The sequence below is a fragment of the Pelophylax lessonae genome, assembly GCF_965119305.1.
Source record: "Pelophylax lessonae genome assembly, chromosome: 9".
Classification (NCBI taxonomy): domain Eukaryota; kingdom Metazoa; phylum Chordata; class Amphibia; order Anura; family Ranidae; genus Pelophylax; species Pelophylax lessonae.
The window spans coordinates 264,416,440-264,440,302 of NC_138776.1; the positions used below are offsets into that span (position 1 = coordinate 264,416,440).

At 46.3% G+C, this 23,863-nt stretch overlaps 3 protein-coding genes across 4 annotated transcripts in view; 2 read left to right on the top strand and 1 right to left on the bottom strand.

Moving 5' to 3' along the window:
• The window catches only part of LOC309562677 (uncharacterized protein), a 420,285-nt gene that overhangs the window by 275,246 nt on the left and 121,176 nt on the right, over positions 1-23,863 (bottom strand). The gene's annotated exons all lie outside the window — the stretch shown is intronic.
• Positions 1-23,863, top strand: part of LOC309564435 (uncharacterized protein) — a gene marked incomplete at its 5' end in the record, with an annotated part of 253,943 nt that overhangs the window by 204,618 nt on the left and 25,462 nt on the right. Inside the window, 1 exon segment of the mRNA XM_082269065.1 lies at positions 13,631-13,916. Within this exon segment, the coding sequence (XP_082125191.1) occupies positions 13,631-13,916 (286 nt within the window).
• Positions 1-23,863, top strand: part of LOC309563916 (uncharacterized protein) — a gene marked incomplete at its 3' end in the record, with an annotated part of 182,514 nt that overhangs the window by 136,368 nt on the left and 22,283 nt on the right. The gene's annotated exons all lie outside the window — the stretch shown is intronic.

Below are 23,863 nucleotides of genomic sequence, written 5' to 3' on the forward strand. Positions count from 1 at the left end.
ACTCTAATACTATTCAATTGTATATTCTATTCTATTCCGTTTGTTATTCTATTTTATTCTATTCTTTGATTTTCTATTCAATTCGGTTCTGTTTTACTCTATTCTATTTTTTCTTTTCCTTTATTTTCTGTTCTATTTATTCTATTCTTGTCTTTAAATTCAATTTTATTTTCAAATTTGATTCAAATTCGGTTTGAACTTTGGTACGAATTTTGTTTTGTTATTTCGGATTTTTTTTTATATTTGTTACTATTGTAAATAATTAATACAAAAAATCTGGGCAAATTTTGATTTGGAACGGAAGGAACCGCACGTCTAATACTAGCATACACGCTATGAAATTGTCCAAAGCATGGCAGCCAGGGGGCAGTATAGAGACAATATAACAGATACAGAATGGGGAGCCCAGAATGCTATAGACACTGGAAGACTAAATCAGTAACAAGTCAGCAGCAAAAGGGTTTAAAGAAGTGCAAAGGATTGGAAAGAGCTTTCCTGCAGATGGTATTGTGGAAAGATTTATACTATAATGAGGGCATAAAGGTTCCAAGGAATATAGTGTGGGCAATGGATGGAGGGCTTTTTCATCTGGAGGAAGAGGAAGCTTCATCTCTTTTTATATTAATAGGAGGATGGATCATCCATGAAATAGAAGAACCGTACAAGAATCACGTGTGTACATTTACTGGTAAAGGAACATTATATCCTTAGGAATCGATATTGAATTAGCCAACCCTTTGCAGCTATAACAGCTCCAACTCAAGCCTGTCCACAAGGTTTAGGAGTGCGTCTATGGGAATGCTTGACCATTCCTCCAGAAGCGCATTTGTGAGGTCAGGCACTTGATGTTGGACGGGAAGGCCTGGCTCACAGTCTCCACTCTAATTCATCCCAAAAGTGTTCTATTGGGTTGAGACCAGTCAAGTTCCTCCACCCCAAACCCACTCATCCATGTCTTTATGGACCTTGCTTTGTGCACTGTTGCGCAAGTCATGTTGGAACAGGAAGGTGCCATCCCCAAACTCTTCCCACAAAGTTGGGAGCATGAAATTGTCCAAAATGTCTTGGTATGCTGACGCCTTAAGAGTTCCCTTCACTGGAACTAAGGAGCCAAGCCCAACCCCTGAAAAACAACCCCACACCATTATCCCCGTTCCACCAAGTGATTTGGACCAGCAAGGTCCATAAAGACATGGATGAGCGTGTCTGGGGTGGAGGAACTTGACTGGCCTGCACAGAGTCCTGACCTCAACCAGATAGTCCACCATTGGAATGAGTTAGAGCGGAGACTGCGAGCCAGGCCTTCTTGTACAACATCAGTGCCTGACCTCACAAATGCGCTTCTGGAAGATGGGTCAAATCTTCCCATAGACACACTCCTAAACCTTGTGGACAGCTTTCCCAGAAGACCTCACAAAAGCGCTCTGGGAAAAATGGTCAAACATTCCCATAGACACACTCCTAAACCTTGTGGACAGCCTTCCCAGAAGAGTTGAAGCTGTTATAGCTGAAAAGGGAGGGCCAACTCAATATTGAACCCTACGGACTAAGACTGGGATGCCATTAAAGTTCATGTGTGTGTAAAGGCAGGCGTCCCAATACTTTTGGCAATATAGTGTATATGAAATAAATGAGTCCTCTCTATATTGGTTATCAAATGAAAACATTGTAAAAAAATAAAATGTTTATATCATTATTTTTCTGTATAATCTGTGTGTGTAATCATCGATGTAACCTGATAGAAGAATGGATCACGAGGCAAGGGTCGGAATGATGGAACATAACGTAGACTTCAGTGTTTATATTCCTCACAAGGTGGCGATCTCACTTATTTTCAGTGGAATTCAACAACAGGAAGTGATGTCAGGTGCAGACAGGAAGTGATGTCAGGTGCAGACAGGAAGTGATGTAAGAGTACATATATAGGAAGTCCTGGGTGAAAGGTGAATCAGGAAGTAGCGAGGAGACATTGGTGGAACTGGCAGTAGAGGAGGTAATAGGATCTTATTTTACATTTACACCCAGTAACCCTCGGTAAAAGGAAAAGGGGGCACTCTTTACGTCTGGAGGAAAAGAGATTTAACCTCCACATACGGAAAGGTTTCTTCACAATAAGAGCTGTTGAAATACGGAATGGACTCCCTCAAGAACTAGTACTGGGCAGCTCGGTAGATTGTTTTAAAAAGTATTTGTGTAGCGCTCTTTAGTGTGCTACTAGTGTGAGTGCAGGAAAATGTATGTTTTGACTAATGCTTAAACCTGTAAATCTTAATTGGGTCATGCATAGTTGACAACATTAGAAAAAAATTTCCAGGGACACTTTGCAGCACAGCTGTCAATTACTTACCACACCCACTTCCCTGAAGTTCCACCCATTCCACATAATCTCCGCCTACTTATCAGATTATAGGGTTTATTCAATAAAGAGAGAATTACAGGAAATTGAACGGGAAATTTCAAACTTAAGGCCAAAGTAGCAGAGTTGGAATAATTCTCCCATTCAGCTGAAACCACAATTCCCTGCAATGTTCTCTTTTTTGAGTAGGCCTTTATAACACCAAGTTCCCACCAACAGTACCATCATCCTTGGTATGCGATAGATACATTTGCAGCACAGCATCTATATCAGGCAGGTACATTTTATCACTACACTACACTGACCATTACACTACACTGACCATTACACTACACTGACCACTACACTACACTGACCATTACACTACACTGACCATTACACTACACTGACCACTACACTACACTGACCACTACACTACACTGACCATTACACTACACTGACCATTACACTACACTGACCACTACACTACACTGACCACTACACTACACTGACCATTACACTACACTGACCATTACACTACACTGACCACTACACTACACTGACCATTACACTACACTGACCATTACACTACACTGACCACTACACTACACTGACCACTACACTGACCACTACACTACACTGACCATTACACTACACTGACCATTACACTACACTGACCACTACACTACACTGACCATTACACTACACTGACCATTACACTACACTGACCACTACACTACACTGACCATTACACTACACTGACCATTACACTACACTGACCATTACACTACACTGACCACTACACTACACTGACCACTACACTACACTGACCATTACACTACACTGACCATTACACTACACTGACCATTACACTACACTGACCACTACACTACACTGACCATTACACTACACTGACCATTACACTACACTGACCACTACACTACACTGACCATTACACTACACTGACCATTACACTACACTGACCACTACACTACACTGACCACTACACTACACTGACCATTACACTACACTGACCATTACACTACACTGACCATTACACTACACTGACCACTACACTACACTGACCATTACACTACACTGACCATTACACTACACTGACCACTACACTACACTGACCATTACACTACACTGACCATTACACTACACTGACCATTACACTACACTGACCACTACACTACACTGACCATTACACTACACTGACACTACACTGACCACTACACTACACTGACCACTACACTACACTGACCATTACACTACACTGACCACTACACTACACTGACCATTACACTACACTGACCATTACACTACACTGACCATTACACTACACTGACCACTACACTACACTGACCACTACACTACACTGACCACTACACTACACTGACCATTACACTACACTGACCATTACACTACACTGACCATTACACTACACTGACCACTACACTACACTGACCATTACACTACACTGACCATTACACTACACTGACCACTACACTACACTGACCATTACACTACACTGACCATTACACTACACTGACCACTACACTACACTGACCACTACACTACACTGACCATTACACTACACTGACCATTACACTACACTGACCATTACACTACACTGACCACTACACTACACTGACCATTACACTACACTGACCATTACACTACACTGACCACTACACTACACTGACCATTACACTACACTGACCATTACACTACACTGACCATTACACTACACTGACCACTACACTACACTGACCATTACACTACACTGACCATTACACTACACTGACCACTACACTACACTGACCATTACACTACACTGACCATTACACTACACTGACCATTACACTACACTGACCACTACACTACACTGACCATTACACTACACTGACCATTACACTACACTGACCACTACACTACACTGACCATTACACTACACTGACCATTACACTACACTGACCACTACACTACACTGACCATTACACTACACTGACCATTACACTACACTGACCATTACACTACACTGACCATTACACTACACTGACCACTACACTACACTGACCATTACACTACACTGACCATTACACTACACTGACCACTACACTACACTGACCATTACACTACACTGACCATTACACTACACTGACCATTACACTACACTGACCACTACACTACACTGACCACTACACTACACTGACCATTACACTACACTGACACTACACTGACCACTACACTACACTGACCACTACACTACACTGACCATTACACTACACTGACCACTACACTACACTGACCATTACACTACACTGACCATTACACTACACTGACCATTACACTACACTGACCACTACACTACACTGACCACTACACTACACTGACCACTACACTACACTGACCATTACACTACACTGACCATTACACTACACTGACCATTACACTACACTGACCACTACACTACACTGACCATTACACTACACTGACCATTACACTACACTGACCACTACACTACACTGACCATTACACTACACTGACCATTACACTACACTGACCACTACACTACACTGACCACTACACTACACTGACCATTACACTACACTGACCATTACACTACACTGACCATTACACTACACTGACCACTACACTACACTGACCATTACACTACACTGACCATTACACTACACTGACCACTACACTACACTGACCATTACACTACACTGACCATTACACTACACTGACCATTACACTACACTGACCACTACACTACACTGACCACTACACTACACTGACCATTACACTACACTGACCACTACACTACACTGACCATTACACTACACTGACCATTACACTACACTGACCATTACACTACACTGACCACTACACTACACTGACCACTACACTACACTGACCATTACACTACACTGACACTACACTGACCACTACACTACACTGACCACTACACTACACTGACCATTACACTACACTGACCACTACACTACACTGACCATTACACTACACTGACCATTACACTACACTGACCATTACACTACACTGACCACTACACTACACTGACCACTACACTACACTGACCACTACACTACACTGACCATTACACTACACTGACCATTACACTACACTGACCATTACACTACACTGACCACTACACTACACTGACCATTACACTACACTGACCATTACACTACACTGACCACTACACTACACTGACCACTACACTACACTGACCATTACACTACACTGACCATTACACTACACTGACCATTACACTACACTGACCACTACACTACACTGACCATTACACTACACTGACCATTACACTACACTGACCATTACACTACACTGACCACTACACTACACTGACCATTACACTACACTGACCATTACACTACACTGACCATTACACTACACTGACCACTACACTACACTGACCATTACACTACACTGACCATTACACTACACTGACCACTACACTACACTGACCATTACACTACACTGACCATTACACTACACTGACCATTACACTACACTGACCACTACACTACACTGACCATTACACTACACTGACCATTAACCACTTGCCGACCGCCGCACGACTATCTACGTCGGCGGTCAGCCCCTCACAGGCAAACTAACGTAGGGCTACGTTGCTTGCTTGTGAGGGTCTAGGGAGCGAGCGCGCGCCCCCCGGGGCGCGCTCCCGCGTGGTCACGGACCCCCCCGCGCGTGTGACCAGCGGACCCGATGTCCGCCGGTCACTCGGCGATCGGCGGGGGAGAGGGAGAATGTCAGGCAGCTTGTGTAAACAAACTGCCTGTCATTCTCCTCGCTGCAAAGACACTGATAAAACGGATCTGGTATGTAGATCCGTTGATCAGTGTCCTTACAGCTAGAGCCACAGCCAATCACAGTAGAAACCACGCCCCTAGGGACACACACAGCCCCTCCCTTCCAAATAAAGTTAACCCCTTCACTACCAGTGTATTTTTACAGTAACAGTGCATATATATAGCACTGATTACTGTAGTAATGTCACTGGTAACCCCAAAAGTGTCAAAAATGTCAGTCAAGGGTCCGATCTGTCCGCCGCAATGTCGCAGTACCGCAAAAAAAATCGCAGATCGCCGCCATTACGCGTTAAAAAAAAAAACAACAAAAATGACAAAAATCTTTCCCTTTGTTAGTAAATGCGATAACTTTTGCGCAAACCAATCAAAATACGCTTTTTGCGATTTTTTTTACCAAACATAGGTAGCATAAAATAAATTGGCCGAAAATTTTTAAAAATTTTGATTTTTACATTTTTTTTTGGGGGAATTTCATATAAAAAAATGTGAAAAATATTGCTATTTTTGCAAAATTGACGCTCTTTTTTTGTTTATAGCGCGTGATCAAAAAATCGCACAGGTGATCAAATACCACCAAAAGAAAGCTCTGTTTGTGGGAAAAAAAGGACGTCAAATTCGTTTAGGTACAGCGTCGCACGACCGCGCAATTGTGCGTTAAATTCACGCAGTGCCGAATCGCAAAATACCCCCTGGTCGGAGTGGGGGTAAAATCTTCCGGGGCTTAAGTGGTTAAACTACACTGACCATTAAACTACACTGACCATTAAACTACACTAACCATTAAACTACACTGACCACTACACTACACTGACCATTACACTACACTGACCACTACACTACACTGACCACTACACTACACTGACCCTTACACTACACTGACCCTTACACTACACTGACCCTTACACTACACTGACCATTACACTACACTGACCACTACACTACACTGACCATTACACTACACTGACCATTACACTACACTGACCACTACACTACACTGACCATTACACTACACTGACCATTACACTACACTGACCACTACACTACACTGACCACTACACTACACTGACCACTACACTACACTGACCATTACACTACACTGACCATTACACTAAACTGACCACTACACTACACTGACCATTACACTACACTGACCACTACACTACACTGACCATTACACTACACTGACCACTACACTACACTGACCATTACACTACAATGACCATTACACTACAATGACCATTACACTACACTGACCACTACACTACACTGACCACTACACTACACTGACCATTACACTACACTGACCATTACACTACACTGACCACTACACTACACTGACCACTACACTGACCACTACACTACACTGACCATTACACTACACTGACCATTACACTACACTGACCACTACACTACACTGACCACTACACTGACCACTACACTACACTGATCATTTCACTACACTGACCACTACACTGACCATTACACTACACTACACTACACATTACATTACACTTCACTACAGTACACTACAATGCCAGAGTGACCACAGCGTGCTCCCTTTCAATGCCAGACTGACCACAGTGTGCTCCCTTTCATTGCCAGAGTGACCACAGCGTGCCCCCTTTCATTGCCAGAGTGACCACAGCGAGCCCCCTTTCAATGCCAGAGTGACCACAGTGTGCCTCATTTCAATGCCAGAGTGACCACAGTGTGCCTCCTTTCAATGCCAGAGTGACCACAGGGTGCCTCCTTTCAATGCCAGAGTGACCACAGCGTGCCCCCTTTCAATGCCAGAGTGACCACGGCGTGTCCCCTTTCAATGCAAAGCGACCAGTGTGCAAAGACTGCCAGTGAGACCAGTGCATTTACCTGCAGTGCAATCAGGAAGCTGGTCGTGAGACCTGTTTCCTGATTGGTTGAAAGGAGAAGCCATCTTGTTAGTAAAGGAGGAGGAGGGAGGAAGGGAGGAGACACTGGGGAAGCCCGACCAATGAAGGGGGACATGGAGGAGACTGAGGGGGAAGTCGCTGCCGCCTCCACATGTCAGTCCAGGGGCAGCACAGGGTGAGTGAGCTGGCAACCGGGGGGGATATGGTGTACGGTGCAGGCTGGAGCTGGTGTAGTCTGCGGTCAGGTCCGCCTACCACCCCCCCCCCCCCACGACACATGAAGCACCAGTCAGCACTGGTGGGAACAGAGAAAAATGGGGGACAAGTAGTTTTGGACAGGGCAAGAAAACAATAGAAAGTTAAAAGTTAGGGTCCTTTCACACGGGCGAACCGATCTGATCCGCCTGCCAGTTTTTCAGGCGGACCTGATCGGATGCTCCATGCACCCCCATGGGGCAGCGGATGTCAGCGGAGACATGTCCGCTGACATCCGCTGCTATCTGATCCCGTCCGTCAAATCCAGACAGATGGAAACCCTATTTTCCATCCATCTGGCGGATGGGATCGAATGAGAACGGACATCCGATCTCCCCATAGAGGAAAGCGGGGATCTGACAGCTCTGTCTCTGCACACAGCGCGTAGACAGAGCTGTCATCCCCCTGCTCAGCGGGGATCGGCGGACCGATCCCCCGCTGAGCAGAACGGACTCTGTCGGATGGTGCGCCGTGTGAAAGGACCCTTACAGAAATGACTGCTAGAAGAAGAGAGCAGAGTGCTGTTTATTAGAGAAGAGTGGGGAACAGTGGGGGCTGGTGCTCAAAATTTTTGGGGGAACGCAAACAAAAAAGAATCTAACAGGCATTGCTTTGCAGCAAAAAAATTACATGACTTTGAGGTCACAAAAGTGTGAAAGGGGCCTTCAGTAATCAAAGTATAGTGTGCCCCCATTCAATGCAGAGTGACCACAGCATGCCCCCATCAATGCAGAGTTACCACAGCATGCCCCCATCAATGCAGAGTTACCACAGCGTGCCCCCATCAATGCAGAGTCACCACAGTGTGCCCCCATCAATGCAGAGTCACCACAGTGTGCCCCCATTCAATGCAGAGTTACTACAGCGTGCCCCCATTCAATGCAGAGTTACTACAGCGTGCCCCCATTCAATGCAGAGTTACTACAGCGTGCCCCCATTCAATGCAGAGTTACTACAGCGTGCCCCCTTTCAATGCAGAGTTACTACAGCGTGCCCCCTTTCAATGCAGAGTTACTACAGCGTGCCCCCTTTCAATGCAGAGTTACTACAGCATGCCCCCATTCAATGCAGAGTTACCACAGCATGCCCCCATTCAATGCAGTGACCAGCATGCCCCCATCAATGCAGTGACCAGCATGCCTCCATCAATGCAGTGACCAGCATGCCCCCCATAAATGCAGTGACCAGCATGCCCCCCATAAATGCAGTGACCAGCGTGCCCCCCATCAATGCAGTGACCAGCGTGCCCCCCATCAATGCAGTGACCAGCGTGCCCCCCATCAATGCAGTGACCAGCATGTCCCCCATCAATGCAGTGACCAGCATGCCCCCTATCAATGCAGTGACCAGCGTGCCCCCCATCAATGCAGTGACCAGCATGTCCCCCATCAATGCAGTGACCAGCATGCCCCCTATCAATGCAGTGACCAGCGTGCCGTGTCCCCTTCAATACAGAGAGACTTACCTGCAGAGGCGGCTTCTCCTCTGTCCCCCGGCGTCTCCTCAAGTCCTCCCGCCTCCTCCTGCTTTCGGCCAATCAGGAAACAGGTCTCGGACCCGCTTCCTGATTGGCCAGGAGGAGGATCCGTGTGACAATAGCGAATTTTCATTCGCTATTGTCACACAATGGGTGGGCTCGGGGCGCAGAGCAGGTCCACCCTCTTCTGAAGCCTATTAGAGCCGCTGGCTCTAAACAGGTGATTTAAAAAAAAAAAAAATCATTGCACTCCAAGCGCCTGGTGCCCCGCATGCAGATTAGGTGGCCGGCGCATGGATAGAGTGGGCGGCGCCCCTGTGCCCCCAACGCACCAGCCGCCACTGGACTGGGGAACAAAAGGCAGATATTGGAGAAAATGAGGGGATGCCTGCCCTGGGATGCTAGAGAGGGAGCATGATAGTCTCAGCAGTGCCATATAACAAAAATTCTGTCTAGAAGAGAGATAGGGAACTAGCTGTCTCTGTATTCTCTCCCTGTTCCCTATCTCTCTCTTCCAGACAGAATTTTTGTTCTATGGCACTGCTGAGACTATCATGCTCCCTCTCTAGTATCCCAGAGCAGGAATCCCCTCATTTTCTCCAATATATCTGTCTTTTGTTCCCCACTGACTAAACAGTACTGACAGTCTGACTCTGCTCTCTCTTGTCCCCCCCCCCCCTTTTGGCACACACTGTATCCATACTATCCATGACATCTGTAAAATTCAAGTGTCACTCACTGTTGAGGGAGAAAGTAGAAAGTTGTTCAGCTGTCCGTAGCTGAAGGCTGTGTGCGCGCAGGTGACGGCGGGGCATGTGGGCGGGACGGGGGCGGGGCGTAACCGAAGTTACGTTATTGGACAGTCACAGAGGCCAGCCCCCAGCCACAGTTCGCCCAATCACAGGGCGCCCGCCGGCAATCCTGAGCGTGAAGATGATCATCACGGCTGCAGAGTGATGATCACACAAAGGATTTACATACACACAACTCTCTCCCAGCGCAGGGAGACGAGATATAAAGGTCAGACGGCCCCTCCTGCCTCCCCCACGCTCCTCGATGGCCGGGACAAGTCCCGGCAGTGTAAATTAGCCGGGGCAAGGTCCTATTTGGTGGGACTGTCCCGCCAAAAACGGGACAGTTGGCAGCTATGGGTCATGGGTTTACTTTAAGTCAAGGCAGGATGACTGATGCCTTGACCTAAAGTAAACCCTCTGTAAAGGTCTCTGGTGCCTCCCGGTGGTTCTGGAAAGTTGGAGAACGTTCTGGAAACTGGAGGGTCGGAGGATAGAAGGGGTCGTTATGCATGCTCTGCAGAGCTTGGTCAATCACTGGGTGATGGGCCTGGCAGGGTGGTTGAACCAGCCCTTAATTATGGATGAGTCATGCTGGCAAGGAAGTCTGGTGGGAGATGGAGTGCTGAGGGGACTGTTGGTGGCCCTTGAGGCAAACCTTCTGGTCAACTGTGGGTATAGGATTATGCATATGGAGGTTTTCTATTAATTTATTATTTTCTATTGGTCAAAAAAGTATTTTCAATCTTTTTTCAAGTCGTTTATCTAACTTGAGGAGTGGGAGTCTTCAGAAGAACACAAGGATCTCTACAAGAACGTCATGATGGAGAATCAGCCGCCCCTCACATCACCGGGTAAGAGGAGACTTTATTGTAAAGGAGAGAGCAGTACGGAGGATCCACCTAGATCCTCCATCATCTGATAAACACATAGAAACAATGTATTCAGTCAGTGTGTGTGTTTCCTATAGATGGATCCAGTAATGGGAACCCACCAGAGAGATGTCCCCGTCCTCTGTATTCCCGGGATTCCACTCAGGTCAACATTAAAGAAGAGATAAAAGATGAGGATTATGTAGTGGAGGAGGCAGAGTTTCAAAAAGGACACAGGAAGCCGTACCAGGACACCATGATGGAGTCATCCAGCTACAGAAGCCCACTAGAGAGATGTCCCCGTCCTCTGTATTCCCGGGATTCCACACAGGAAGATCACACCATCCCTCACCATCATCAGGTAGGTGGGACTGAGCATGTACACCTAAAAAATCATTCCAAGCTCTGACAGGACATTCATCTACATCTTTTTTTTTTTCCTTTTAATAAATATATTCTGTCATCTTTGGGGTTCAGGGTGAAGAACGGAAAGCCATCAAAGTTGAAGTTAAAGAAGAAGAAGAAGAGAGGTTGGTGAGTGGAGATCGGCAGTCTATGGAGGAGAGAGGTCCTCTGTATTCTCGGGATTCCACCCAGGAAGATCTCACCTATAAAGAGAATGATCAGGTAGATGGGACTGGGGAAAATGAACTTGAAAATAGTTCTACGAGAGGACATTCTTCTATGTCATTTCTTATTCCTTTCCTATTATCTTGGGGTTTAGGGGGAGGAGCTGAAAGACATCAAAGTTGAGGTTAAAGAGGAAGAAGAAGAGAGGTTGGTGAGTGGAGATCAGCAGTCTATGGAGGAGGGGGAGATGATTATGGAAAGTAAACAGGAGGAACCTTCTCTACATATGGACACAAGTAAGCAATAAACAGGGAAACTGTTCACATTTTTATTTAATGGTATGAGTATAGAATATGTAGTTACATTGTTAGGTCGAGGCAATTTCCCAACTTCTTCATCTCTAGCAGGGTTGGGCGATCGGTTTGGGCCAAGCATGAGTTCAGCCCCGAACATCACTAGTTCGGGTATTCACCCGAGCTTTCAGTGCGCTCAGCGGGATGCTTCCCCGCCAAGCGCACAGTGAATATGTTGTTAAGGAACGGGCCGGGAAGCCTGAACAACAGATGAGTCATCAGCTGTCAGCGGGCTTCCCCACTGACAGCTGAATGAGAAAAAAAACATTGCTGAATTTGCTGGCAATAAGGGAAAAAAAACGGCATGGAGGTCTCCTCCCAATCCATATCAGGCCCTTTTGGAGAACCCCACACCAAAATTTAAAAAAAAATCCCCCCCCCCCCCCCCAAATCTGTACCAGACCCTTAGTTCTACAAGAAAAAGTGTGGTCTTCAAGCGAGTAATAATTGTTTTCTTACAGATGGACGCTTTCTTCTGACTCCCTCGGAGGGAGATTCTATTTCACCTCCAGATTTCAAGGCAGAAGACGATGACATCACACAATGTTCTCCAGGAGAAGATCCCATTACTCCAACCACAGATCACCGACCTTACCATCTGGAGGGATCAATGGATCCTTCTAATCCTGAGGAATCTCCTGATAAATCTCATACTATGACCTCAGATGTCCATCTAAGATCTCACAGTGCGGATCAATCAACACATCCATCCAAGGAGTCTTCTTTATGTGACAGGGGTCACATGGGAAAACGTCCCTTGAGTGAGCGTCCTCATTCATGTTCAGAGTGCGGGAAATGTTTCGCTGCCAAAGGAACACTTGTTAGACATCTAATAATTCACACGGGAGAGCGTCCTTTTTCATGTTCAGAGTGTGGGAAGTGTTTTAAGACAACGGGAGCTCTTCGTACACACCAGAAAATTCACACAGGTGAGCGTCCTTTTTCATGTTCCGAGTGTGGGAAATGTTTCATTGATAAAGGAAAACTTCTTGAACACCAGAAAATTCATACAGGTGAGCGTCCCTTTTCATGTTCAGAGTGCGGGAAATGTTACACTTCGAAAAGGAGCCTTCGTGGACACCAGGCAGTGCATACCGGTGAACGTCCTCATTTATGTTCAGAGTGCGGGAAATGTTTCGCTCTGAAGGAAGACCTTATTAAACACCAGAGAAATCACACCGGTGAGCGTCCTTTATCATGTTCAGAGTGCGGGAAATGCTTTCTTAGGGTTGATCACCTTCTTTTACACCAGAGACGTCACACGGGAGAGCGTCCTTTTTCATGTTCAGAGTGCGGGAAATGTTTCATTGATAATGGAACACTTCTTCGACACCAGAAAAGTCACACAGGCGAGCGTCCCTTTTCATGTTCAGAGTGCGGGAAATGTTTCATAGATAAAAGCACACTTCTTCGACACCAGAAAATTCACACAGGTGAGCGTCCCTTTTCATGTTCAGAGTGCGGGAAATGTTTCACTTCGAAAAGGAGCCTTTGTGGACATCAGGCAGTGCATATTGGTGAACGTCCTCATTCATGTTCAGAGTGCGGGAAATGTTTTGCTCTGAAGGAAAAACTAATTCAACACCAGAGAAGTCACACCGATGAGCGTCCTTTTTCATGTTCAGAGTGTGGGAAGTGTTTCAAGACAATGGGAGTTCTTCGTACACACCAGAGAATTCACACGGGAGAGTGTCCTTTTTCATGTTCAGAGTGCGGGAAATGTTTTTTTGATAAAGGAAAACTTCTTCGACACCAGAAAATTCATACAGATGAGCGTCCCTTTTCATGTTCAGTGTGCGGGAAATGTTTTACTGACAAAAGAGGACTTTGTATACACAAAAAAAGTCACACTTGTGAGTGTCCTCATTCAAGTACAGAATGCGGGAAATGTTATAGCGACAGATGGAAAACTTTTAAGACACCAGAGAATTAACATGAGTGAGTGTCCTTTTTTCATGTTCATTGTGCGGGAAATGTCTCACTGTGAAAGGGAGCCTGTGATTAGACAGGTGAGCCTCAACAATAAATTGGAAAAAAAAACAATCCATCAGGAAGAGAGGAAGCCCCTCCCCCTAGTCCCGGCACGTATCGTATGCGGACCCCAATCTCATGGAATAAATTCATACACAAGGACTTTTTTTACCCCCCATCCAGCCTCTGATCCCCCTTTACCTGGAGAATAAACCCAGAAGGTGCGCTGTACCACCTACAGTAAGTTGGGGGTTTGGTAAAAATATTGGATCTTTCAGGGGTGGGGTTTGATAGAAAAAGGTCTACAGAGATATATATGGTCCTCCAAACAAACAAGGCTGAGTTGGTCCCACACTCACATAGATGGGTCTAACCATGGCCAGGTATGGCAATCCACGGAGGAAGAAAAATGGGCAATCATGACTATACAAAGACAGCCGTACCAATACACGGGCAACAACCAACCAATGAAGAGACAATGACTGAGCAAGAACATGAAGGGACAATGGCTGGGCAAAAACATGAAGGGACAATAACAGAGCAAGTACACGAAGGGACAATCTCTGAGCAAGTACACGAAGGGACAATGACTGGGCAAGAACATGAAGGGACAATGAATGGGCAAGAACATGAAGGGACAATGACTCGGCAAGTACACAAAGGGACAATGACTGGGCAAGAACATGAAGGGACAATAACTGGGCAAGAACATGAAGGGACAATAACAGAGCAAGAACATGAAGGGACAGTGACTGGGAAAGTACACGAAGGGGCAATGACTGGGCAAGAACATGAGGGGACAATGACTGGGCAAGTACACGAAGGGGCAATTACTTGGCAAGAACATGAAGGGACAATGACTGGGCAAGAACATGAAGGGACAACAACTGGGCAAGAACACAAAGGGACAATGACTGGGCAAGAACACGAAGGGACAATGACTGGGCAAGAACACGAAGGGACAATGACTGGGCGAGAACATGAAGGGACAACAACTGGGCAAGAACACGAAGGGACAATGACTGGGCAAGAACATGAAGGGACAATAACTGGGCAAGAACATGAAGGGACAATAACAGAGCAAGAACATGAAGGGACAATAACAGAGCAAGAACATGAAGGGACAGTGACTGGGCAAGTACACGAAGGGACAATGACTGGGCAAGAACATGAAGGGCCAACAACTGGGCAAGAACACAAAGGGACAATGACTGGGCAAGAACATGAAGGGACAATGACTGGGCGAGAACATGAAGGGACAATGACTGGGCAAGAACATGAAGGGACAATAACAGAGCAAGAACATGAAGGGACAATGACTGGGGAAGAACATGAAGGGACCTACAGAAAGGATAACTGTAAAAATGCATTACCCTACAGAATGCCATCAGGATTGGCCCTTCACCAGTCATCCTTTTATAGATAGCTTGTGGCTCTTTCACATCATTATAATATTTTCACTGTACTGCAGAAGGTGGTACGGTCCATGCATATCTTTCATTGTGTGTTAATCAGTTTTTCTAATCTTGTAAAATAAACATGAATGCTCCGCACATTAATAATAATTTGTTCTGAGTCTTCTTTGTTTTTTTTGTTCCATCTGATTTTATTGAAGAACACTTAAAGGTTTAGATACAAATAATATATACATATAGTAGGCATGAAGATGAAAATGTAGATGTTACGAATGTGATCCGAGGCCAAGGTGCTGAGAGGGCACACCCCTGAATTTCACTGTCCCCCCATATGTGACGGTGGCGGGTATCAGACCCCTGGCCTTCTCATCCCACTCGTGACCAAAGACCAAGCAATCTCACACCCTGCCGTCACTTGCGTAACAATGCCACTCTCAGCTGCACCCGGCACACAGATTGTCCAGCTTGCGGGACCACAATCTAGATGCCAGCAGACTGAGAGCGATTGTCACCGGGCTAATTAAACAATTAACCCTTTCTCTGCCACCACCACTACGTTTATAATGAGCCCAGAGGACGCTCGTAATTTTAGAAATATCAATTATGACTTTAGAATAACCATCTGTAACACACACTGTCACCTCAGACAAGAATGTTTCAGATAGGTTAGCCTAAACAGTAGTGCTCTTTCAGGAGACAGGTTCTTTTGGGTCAGTTTGCGTTTAAGAGCTTAGAGACAAAGTTAACACTTTTCAAAATAAGGTTGAATTATAAGAAAGGTGAAGATTGGTGCAAATAAAAATATTTACAGAAAAATGGGTTACAAGGAAATAGAGACACAATACAGCAATTTAGAAATATGAAGATAAAGAATGAAAATACTTGCATTAAAACGGTCCTGGTATTACCTTCGTTTCAGAAGCTGAACAGGTATGATTGGTTTCCCTTGAGCGATGTTATGGCTTGGATGGTAGGATGAGAACTGAGCTCTCTATCAGTTCCTGTCCTTTTCTCTGACCCTCCAGGGGGTGTCACCAGAAGTACTTGGCCAATAGGCTCTGGGTCCATGGGCGGTCCCCCTGGAGGCTCACACATGCTAAGACACATCCCGTTTAGACAGATTATTAAAATAACTCATATCTGGAAATATGTAACGGTTACATGCTTGAAACCGATATTTTATGGTACGGTTTTAAATCTGCTTTTCACAGGCACTAAACATGGGTTATCTCAGAATAACCTCTGACCTGTAAGGCATCTGATCTCTAGCTTGTCTCCCCTAGCAACGACGGTGATCAAGTTTGATCTTAATTCGATCGGTATGTTATCTGGGATTATATATATATATATAATCTATATAATATATATAATCTAGAGACATATCTTGCTTGTGTATAAAGTTAGGACATTTGGGGTTAACTGTGGTCATTTTCCGAATGACCCTTTGCTGTGGAATTTACCAGACAGCTTCCCTGGCCATCTGCTCAGATTACGAAAGGCTTCTGACCAGGCAGAGACAGTGCGGCTAGCATTTCTGTCTGCTTGTTTATGATAAAGGTGTGAAAAGTGTCAGCTGCGCAGGAACCTGCATTCAGATTCAGTGACCCAGGGGGCAATAAACACTGCCAAAAGGCCTGGGGGATGAGGGCTGGTAAGAAATGACCCATTTGGTTTCTAACACGGTCAGCTGAGCTCGAAACACAAGATGGATGCTTGCGACAGCATTTGAATGAAATGGCTGCCTGACAAACTACCATTACACCCCCCCCCCCTCTCTGCCAATCCCTCCACTGCCCTTCATTCAGTGTCCTCCACCACTCTCTGCCAATCTCTCCACTGGCTTCCATTCTGTGTCCTCTACCCCTCTCTACCAATCTCTCCACTGGCCCTCATTCACTGTCCTCTACCCCTCTCTGCCAATCCCTCCACTGGTCTCCATTCAGTGTCCTCCACCCCTCTCTGCTAATCACTTTACTGGCCAGTGCTCAGTGTCCTCCACCCCTCTCTGCCAATCCCTCCACTGGTTCCCATTCAGTGTCCTCCACCTCTCTGCCAATCCCTCCACTGGCTTCCATTCAGTGTCCTCCACCCCTCTTTGCCAATCCCTTCACTTCCCCTCCATTTAGTGCCCTCCACCCCTCTCTGCCAATCCCTCCACTGCCCTCCATTCAGTGTCCTCCACCCCTCTCTGCCAATCCCTCCACTGCCCTCCATTCAGTGTCCTCCACCCCTCTCTGCCAATCTCTCCACTGCCCTCCATTTGGTGTCCTCCACCCCTCTTTGCCAATCTCTCCACTGCCCACCATTCAGTGTCCTCCACCCCTCTCTGCCAATCCCTTCAGTGGCCTCTGACTACAAATTACATTCAAAATACTAACAGCAACATACAAAGCCATCCATGGCTCTGATACTACAATTGTATATTCTATTCTAATCTATTATATTCTTTTGTTATTCTATTTTTTTTCTTTTCCTTTATTTTCTGTTCAATTTTAAACCATTCTTGTATTCAAATTCGATTTCGTTTTTGAATTTGATTCAATTTCGGTTTGAATTTTGGTTCGCATTTTGTTTTGTTTTTTCAGTATTTGTTTATATTTGTTGCTATTGTAAATAATTAATATGAAAAATCTGTCCGAATTTCAATTCAGAACGGAAGGATCCGCACATGTCTAATACTAGCATACACGCTATGAAATTGTCTGAAGCATGGCAGCCAGGGGGCAGTATAGAGACAATATAACAGATACAGAATGGGGAGCCCAGAATGCTATAGACACTGGAAGACTAAATCAGTAACAAGGCAGCAGCAAAAGGGCTCAAAGAAGTGCAATGGATTGGAAAGAGCTTTCCTGCAGATGGTATTGTGGAAAGATTTATACTATAATGAGGGCATAAAGGTTCCAAGGAATATAGTGTGGGCAATGGATGGAGGGCTGTTTCATCAGGAGGAAGAGGAAGCTTCATCTCTTTTCATAATAGGAGGATGGATCATCCATGAAATAGAGGAACCATACAAGAATCACCTGTGTACATTTACTGGTAAAGGAAAATTATATACACTATATAACCAAAAGTATTGGGACGCCAGCCTTTACACACACGAACTTTAATAGCATCCCAGTCCGTAGGGTTCAATATTGAGTTGGCCCACCCTTTGCAGCTATAACAGCTTCAACTCTTCTGGGAAGGCCGTCCACAAGGTTTAGGAGTGTGTCTATGGGAATGTTTCACCATTCTTCCAGAAGCACATTTGTGAGGTCAGGCACTGATGTTGGATGTGAAGGCCTCGCTCGCAGTCTCTGCTCTAATTCATCCCAAAGGTGTTCTATCGGGTTGCGGTCAGGCTTGTCAAGTTCCTCCAACCAAAACTCGCTCATCCATGTCTTTATGGCTCTTGCCTTGTGCATTTGTCTAAGTCATTGTTTTTCAATAGTTGGGCTTGACCTCTTAGTTCAAGTGAAGGGAACTCTTAAGGCGTCAGGGTTGAGGTGAGGGCTCTGAGCCCTGGATTATTACAACATTAAGGCCAGTCAAATTCCTCCACCCCAAACTCGCTCATCAATGTCTTTGTAGACCTCCCTTCGTCCACTGGTGCGCAGTCTTGTTTGAAAAGGAAGGGGGCCATCCCCAAACTGTTCCCACAAATTTGAGAGCATGAAATTGTCCAAACTGTATTGGTATGATGACGCCTTAAGAGTTCCCTTCACTGGAACTAAGGGGCCAAGCCCAACCCCTGAGATACAACCCCCCACCATATTTCCCCCCTCCACCAAATGATTTGGATCTGTGCACAGAGCAAGGTCCATATAAACATGGATGAGCGAGTTTGCTGTGGAGGAACTTGACTGGCCTGCACAGAGTGCTGACCTCAACCCAATAGACCTCCTTTGGAATGAATTAGATTGGATACTGCGAGACAGGCCTTCTCATCCAACATCATTGGCTGACCTCACAAATGCACTTCCGGAAGAATGGTCAAACATTCCCATATACACACTCCTAAACCTTGTGGACGGCCTTCCCAGAAGAGTTGAAGCTGTTATAGCTGCAAAGGGTGGGCCAACTCAATATTGAACCCTACGGACTAGGACTGGGATGCCATTAAAGTTCATGTGTGTGTAAATGCAGGCGTCCCAATACTTTTGGCAATATAGTGTGTATGAAATAAATGAGTCCTCTGTATACTGGTCATCAAATGAAAACATTTTAAAAAAAATAAAATGTTGATATAATTATTTTTCTGTATAATCTGTGTGTGATCATCTATGTAACCTGATAGAAGAATGGATCACGAGGCAAGGGATGGAATGATGGAACATAACGTAGACTTCAGTATTTATATTCCACACAAGGTGGCGATCTCACTTATTTTTGGTGAAGCACAAAGACAGGAAGTGATGTCAGGTGCAGACAGGAAGTGTTGTCAGGTGCAGACAGGAAGTGATGTAAGAGTACATATATAGGAAGTCCCGGGTGAAAGGTGAGTCAGGAAGTAGCGAGGAGACATCGGTGGAACTGGCAGTAGAGGAGGTAATAAGATCTTATTTTATATTTACACCCAGTAACCATCGGTAAAAAGGAATAGGGGGCACTCTTTATGTTTGGAGGAAAAGAGATTTAACCTCCCATACGGAAAGGTTTCTTCACAATAAGAGCTGTTGAAATACAGAATGGACTCCCTCAAGAACTAGTACTGGGCAGCTCGGTAGATTGTTTTAAAAAGTATTTGTGTAGCGCCCTCTAGTGTTCTACTAGTGTCAGTGAGTTCAAGGAAATGTATGTTTTGTCTCATGCTTAAACCTGTAAATCTTAATTGGGTCATGGGTTTACTTTAGGTCAAGGCAGGATAACTGATGCCTTGACCTAAAGTAAACCCTCTGTAAAGGTCCCTGGTGCCTCCCGGTGGTTCTGGAAAGTTGAAGAACGTTCTGGAAACTGGAGGGCGGAGGCTAGGAGAGGTCGCTATGCATACTCTGGGGAGCTTGGTCAATTCCTGGGTGATGGGCCTGGCAGGGTGGTTGAACCAGCCCTTAATTATGGATGAGTCATGCTGGCAAGGAAGTCTGGTGGGAGATGGAGTGCTGAGGGGACTGTTGGTGGCCCTTGAGGCAAACCTTCTGGTCAACTGTGGGTATAGGATTATGCATATGGAGGTTTTCTATTCATGTATTATTTTCTATTGGTTAAAAAAGTATTTTCAATCTTTTATCAAGTCGTTTATCTAACTTGAGGAGTGGGAGTCTTTAGAAGGACACAAGGATCTCTACAAGGACGTCATGATGGAGAATCAGCCGCCCCTCACATCACCGGGTAAGAGGAGACTTTATTGTAAAGGAGAGAGCAGTACGGAGGCTCCACCTAGATCCCCCATCATCTGATAAACACATAGAAACAATGTATTCAGTCAGTGTGTGTGTTTCCTACAGATGGATCCAGTAATGGGATCCCACCAGAGAGAGGCCCCCGTCATCTGTATTCCCGGGATTCCACTCAGGTCAACATTAAAGAAGAGATAAAAGATGAGGATTATGTAGTGGAGGAGGCAGAGTTTCAAAAAGGACACAGGAAGCAGTACCAGGACACCATGGTGGAGTCATCCAGCTACAGTAGCCCACCAGAGAGATGTCCCCGTCCTCTGTATTCCCGGGATTCCACACAGGAAGATCACACCATCCCTCACCATCATCAGGTAGATGAAGCTGAGCATGTAGACCTAAAAAATCATTCCAAGCTCTGACAGGACATTCATCTACATCTTTTTTTTCCTTTTAATAAGTATATTCTGTCATCTTTGGGGTTCAGGGTGAAGAACGGAAAGCCATCAAAGTTGAAGTTAAAGAGGAGGAAGAAGAAGAGAGATTGGTGAGTGGAGATCGGCAGTCTATGGAGGAGGGAGGTCCTCTGTTTTCTCGGGATTCCACCCAGGAAGATCTCACCTATAAAGAGAATGATCAGGTAGATGAGACTGGGGAAAACAAACTTGAAAATAGTTCTACGAGAGGACATTCTTCTATGTCATTTCTTATTCCTTTCATATTATCTTGGGGTTTAGGGTGAGGAACTGAAAGACATCAAAGTTGAGGTTAAAGAAGAAGAAGAAGAGAGGTTGGTGAGTGGAGATCAGCAGTCTATGGAGGAGGGGGAGATGATTATGGAAAGTAAACAGGAGGAATCTTCTCCACATATGGACACAAGTAAGTAATAAACAGGGAAACTGTTCACATTTTTATCTAATTGTATGAGTATAGAATATGTAGTTACATTGTTAGGTTGAGACAATTTCCCAACTTCTTCATCTCTAGCAGGGATGGGCGATCGGTTTGGGCCAAGCATGAGTTCAGCCCCGAACATCACCCGTTCGGGTATTCACCCGAGCTTTCAGTGCGCTCAGCGGGATGCTTCCCCGCCAAGCGCACAGTGAATAGGTTGTTAACAGGGCTGGACTGACCATAGGGCAGACCGGGCATATGCCCGGTGGGCCGACCTCCGGGCGCATGTCATTTTGTGTGCCAGTCCCAGACAGTGTCCCTCCCTCCGAGTCCCGTCCCGAGCTGGCCTCTCCGCGGCCGGCCGGCCGCATTACCGCATATTCTTCTGGCCGCCCGGCCGCCGGCCGGGTATGTCACTGCACTGTGTAGTGTCCCTAGTTCTAGGCATAGTGGCAGGCTGGCAGCCGCCGGGCTGCGCTCACTGCGGCCGGCTCCGCAGGCGCAGCCATCGCCATACTGGAGGCCGAAGGGGGTGGAGCTAGAGGGGACCCCTTCCTTCTTGATCCGGGCCTGGCGGGAACAGTGTGCAGCCGCACCGAAGACACCGGCACCCAAGGCCTGCAACTCTGCAAGGTAAGGAAGAAAGGGTACAACACAAACACTCTACTCTTTACAAGACACTCTGCTCTGCCTCATCCCATCCATCCCACCTCCAACCCTCTGCTCTGCCTCATCCCATCCATCCCACCTCCAACCCTCTGCTGTGCCTCATCCCATCCATCCCACCTCCAGCCCTCTGCTCTGCCTCATCCCATCCATCCCACCTCCAGCCCTCTGCTCTGCCTCATCCCATCCATCCCACCTCCAGCCCTTTGCTGTGCCTCATCCCATCCATCCCACCTCCAGCCCTCTGCTGTGCCTCATCCCATCCATCCCACTGCCATCCCTCTGCTGTGCCTCATCCCATCCATCCCACCTCCATCCCTCTGCTGTGCCTCATCCCATCCATCCAACCGCCATCCCTCTGCCTGATCCCATCTTTCCCACCGCCATCCCTCTGCCTGGTCACATCCCTCCCACGGCCATCCCTCTGTCTGATCTCCACCCCTCCCATGAGGCAGTGGTGATGGGGGGGATAGGGATAACATCAGTAGTGGTGGTGGTGGGGATAGGGATGACATCACTGGCAATGGTGGTGAGGATAGGGATAACATCAGTGGCAGTGAACATTGTCATTCCTATCCCCACCACCACTCCCACTGATGTCAACCCTATCCTCAACACTGATGTTATCTCTATCCCAACCACCACTGATGTCAACGCTATCCCCACCACCACCACCACTGATGTCACCCCTATCCCCACCACCACTGCCACTGATGTAACCCCTATCCCCACCACCACTGCCACTGATGTCAACCCTATCCCCACTGCCACTGATGTCAACCCTATCCCCACTGCCACTGATGTCATTCCTATTCCCACTGCCACTGATATAACACCTATCCCCACCACCAATGTCACCCCTATCCTCACCACCACTGCCACTGATGTCACCCCTATCCCCACCACCACTGCCACTGATGTCACCCCTATCCCCACTGCCACTGATGTCATTACTATTCCCACTGCCACTGATGTCATTCCTATTCCCACTGCCACTGATGTAACCCCTATCCCCACCACCACTGCCACTGATGTAACCCCTATCCTTACCACCACTGCCACTGATGTCACCCCTATCCCCACTGCCACTGATGTCATTCCTATTCCCACTGCCACTGATATAACCCCTATCCCCACCACCAATGTCACCCCTATCCTCACCACCACTGACACTGA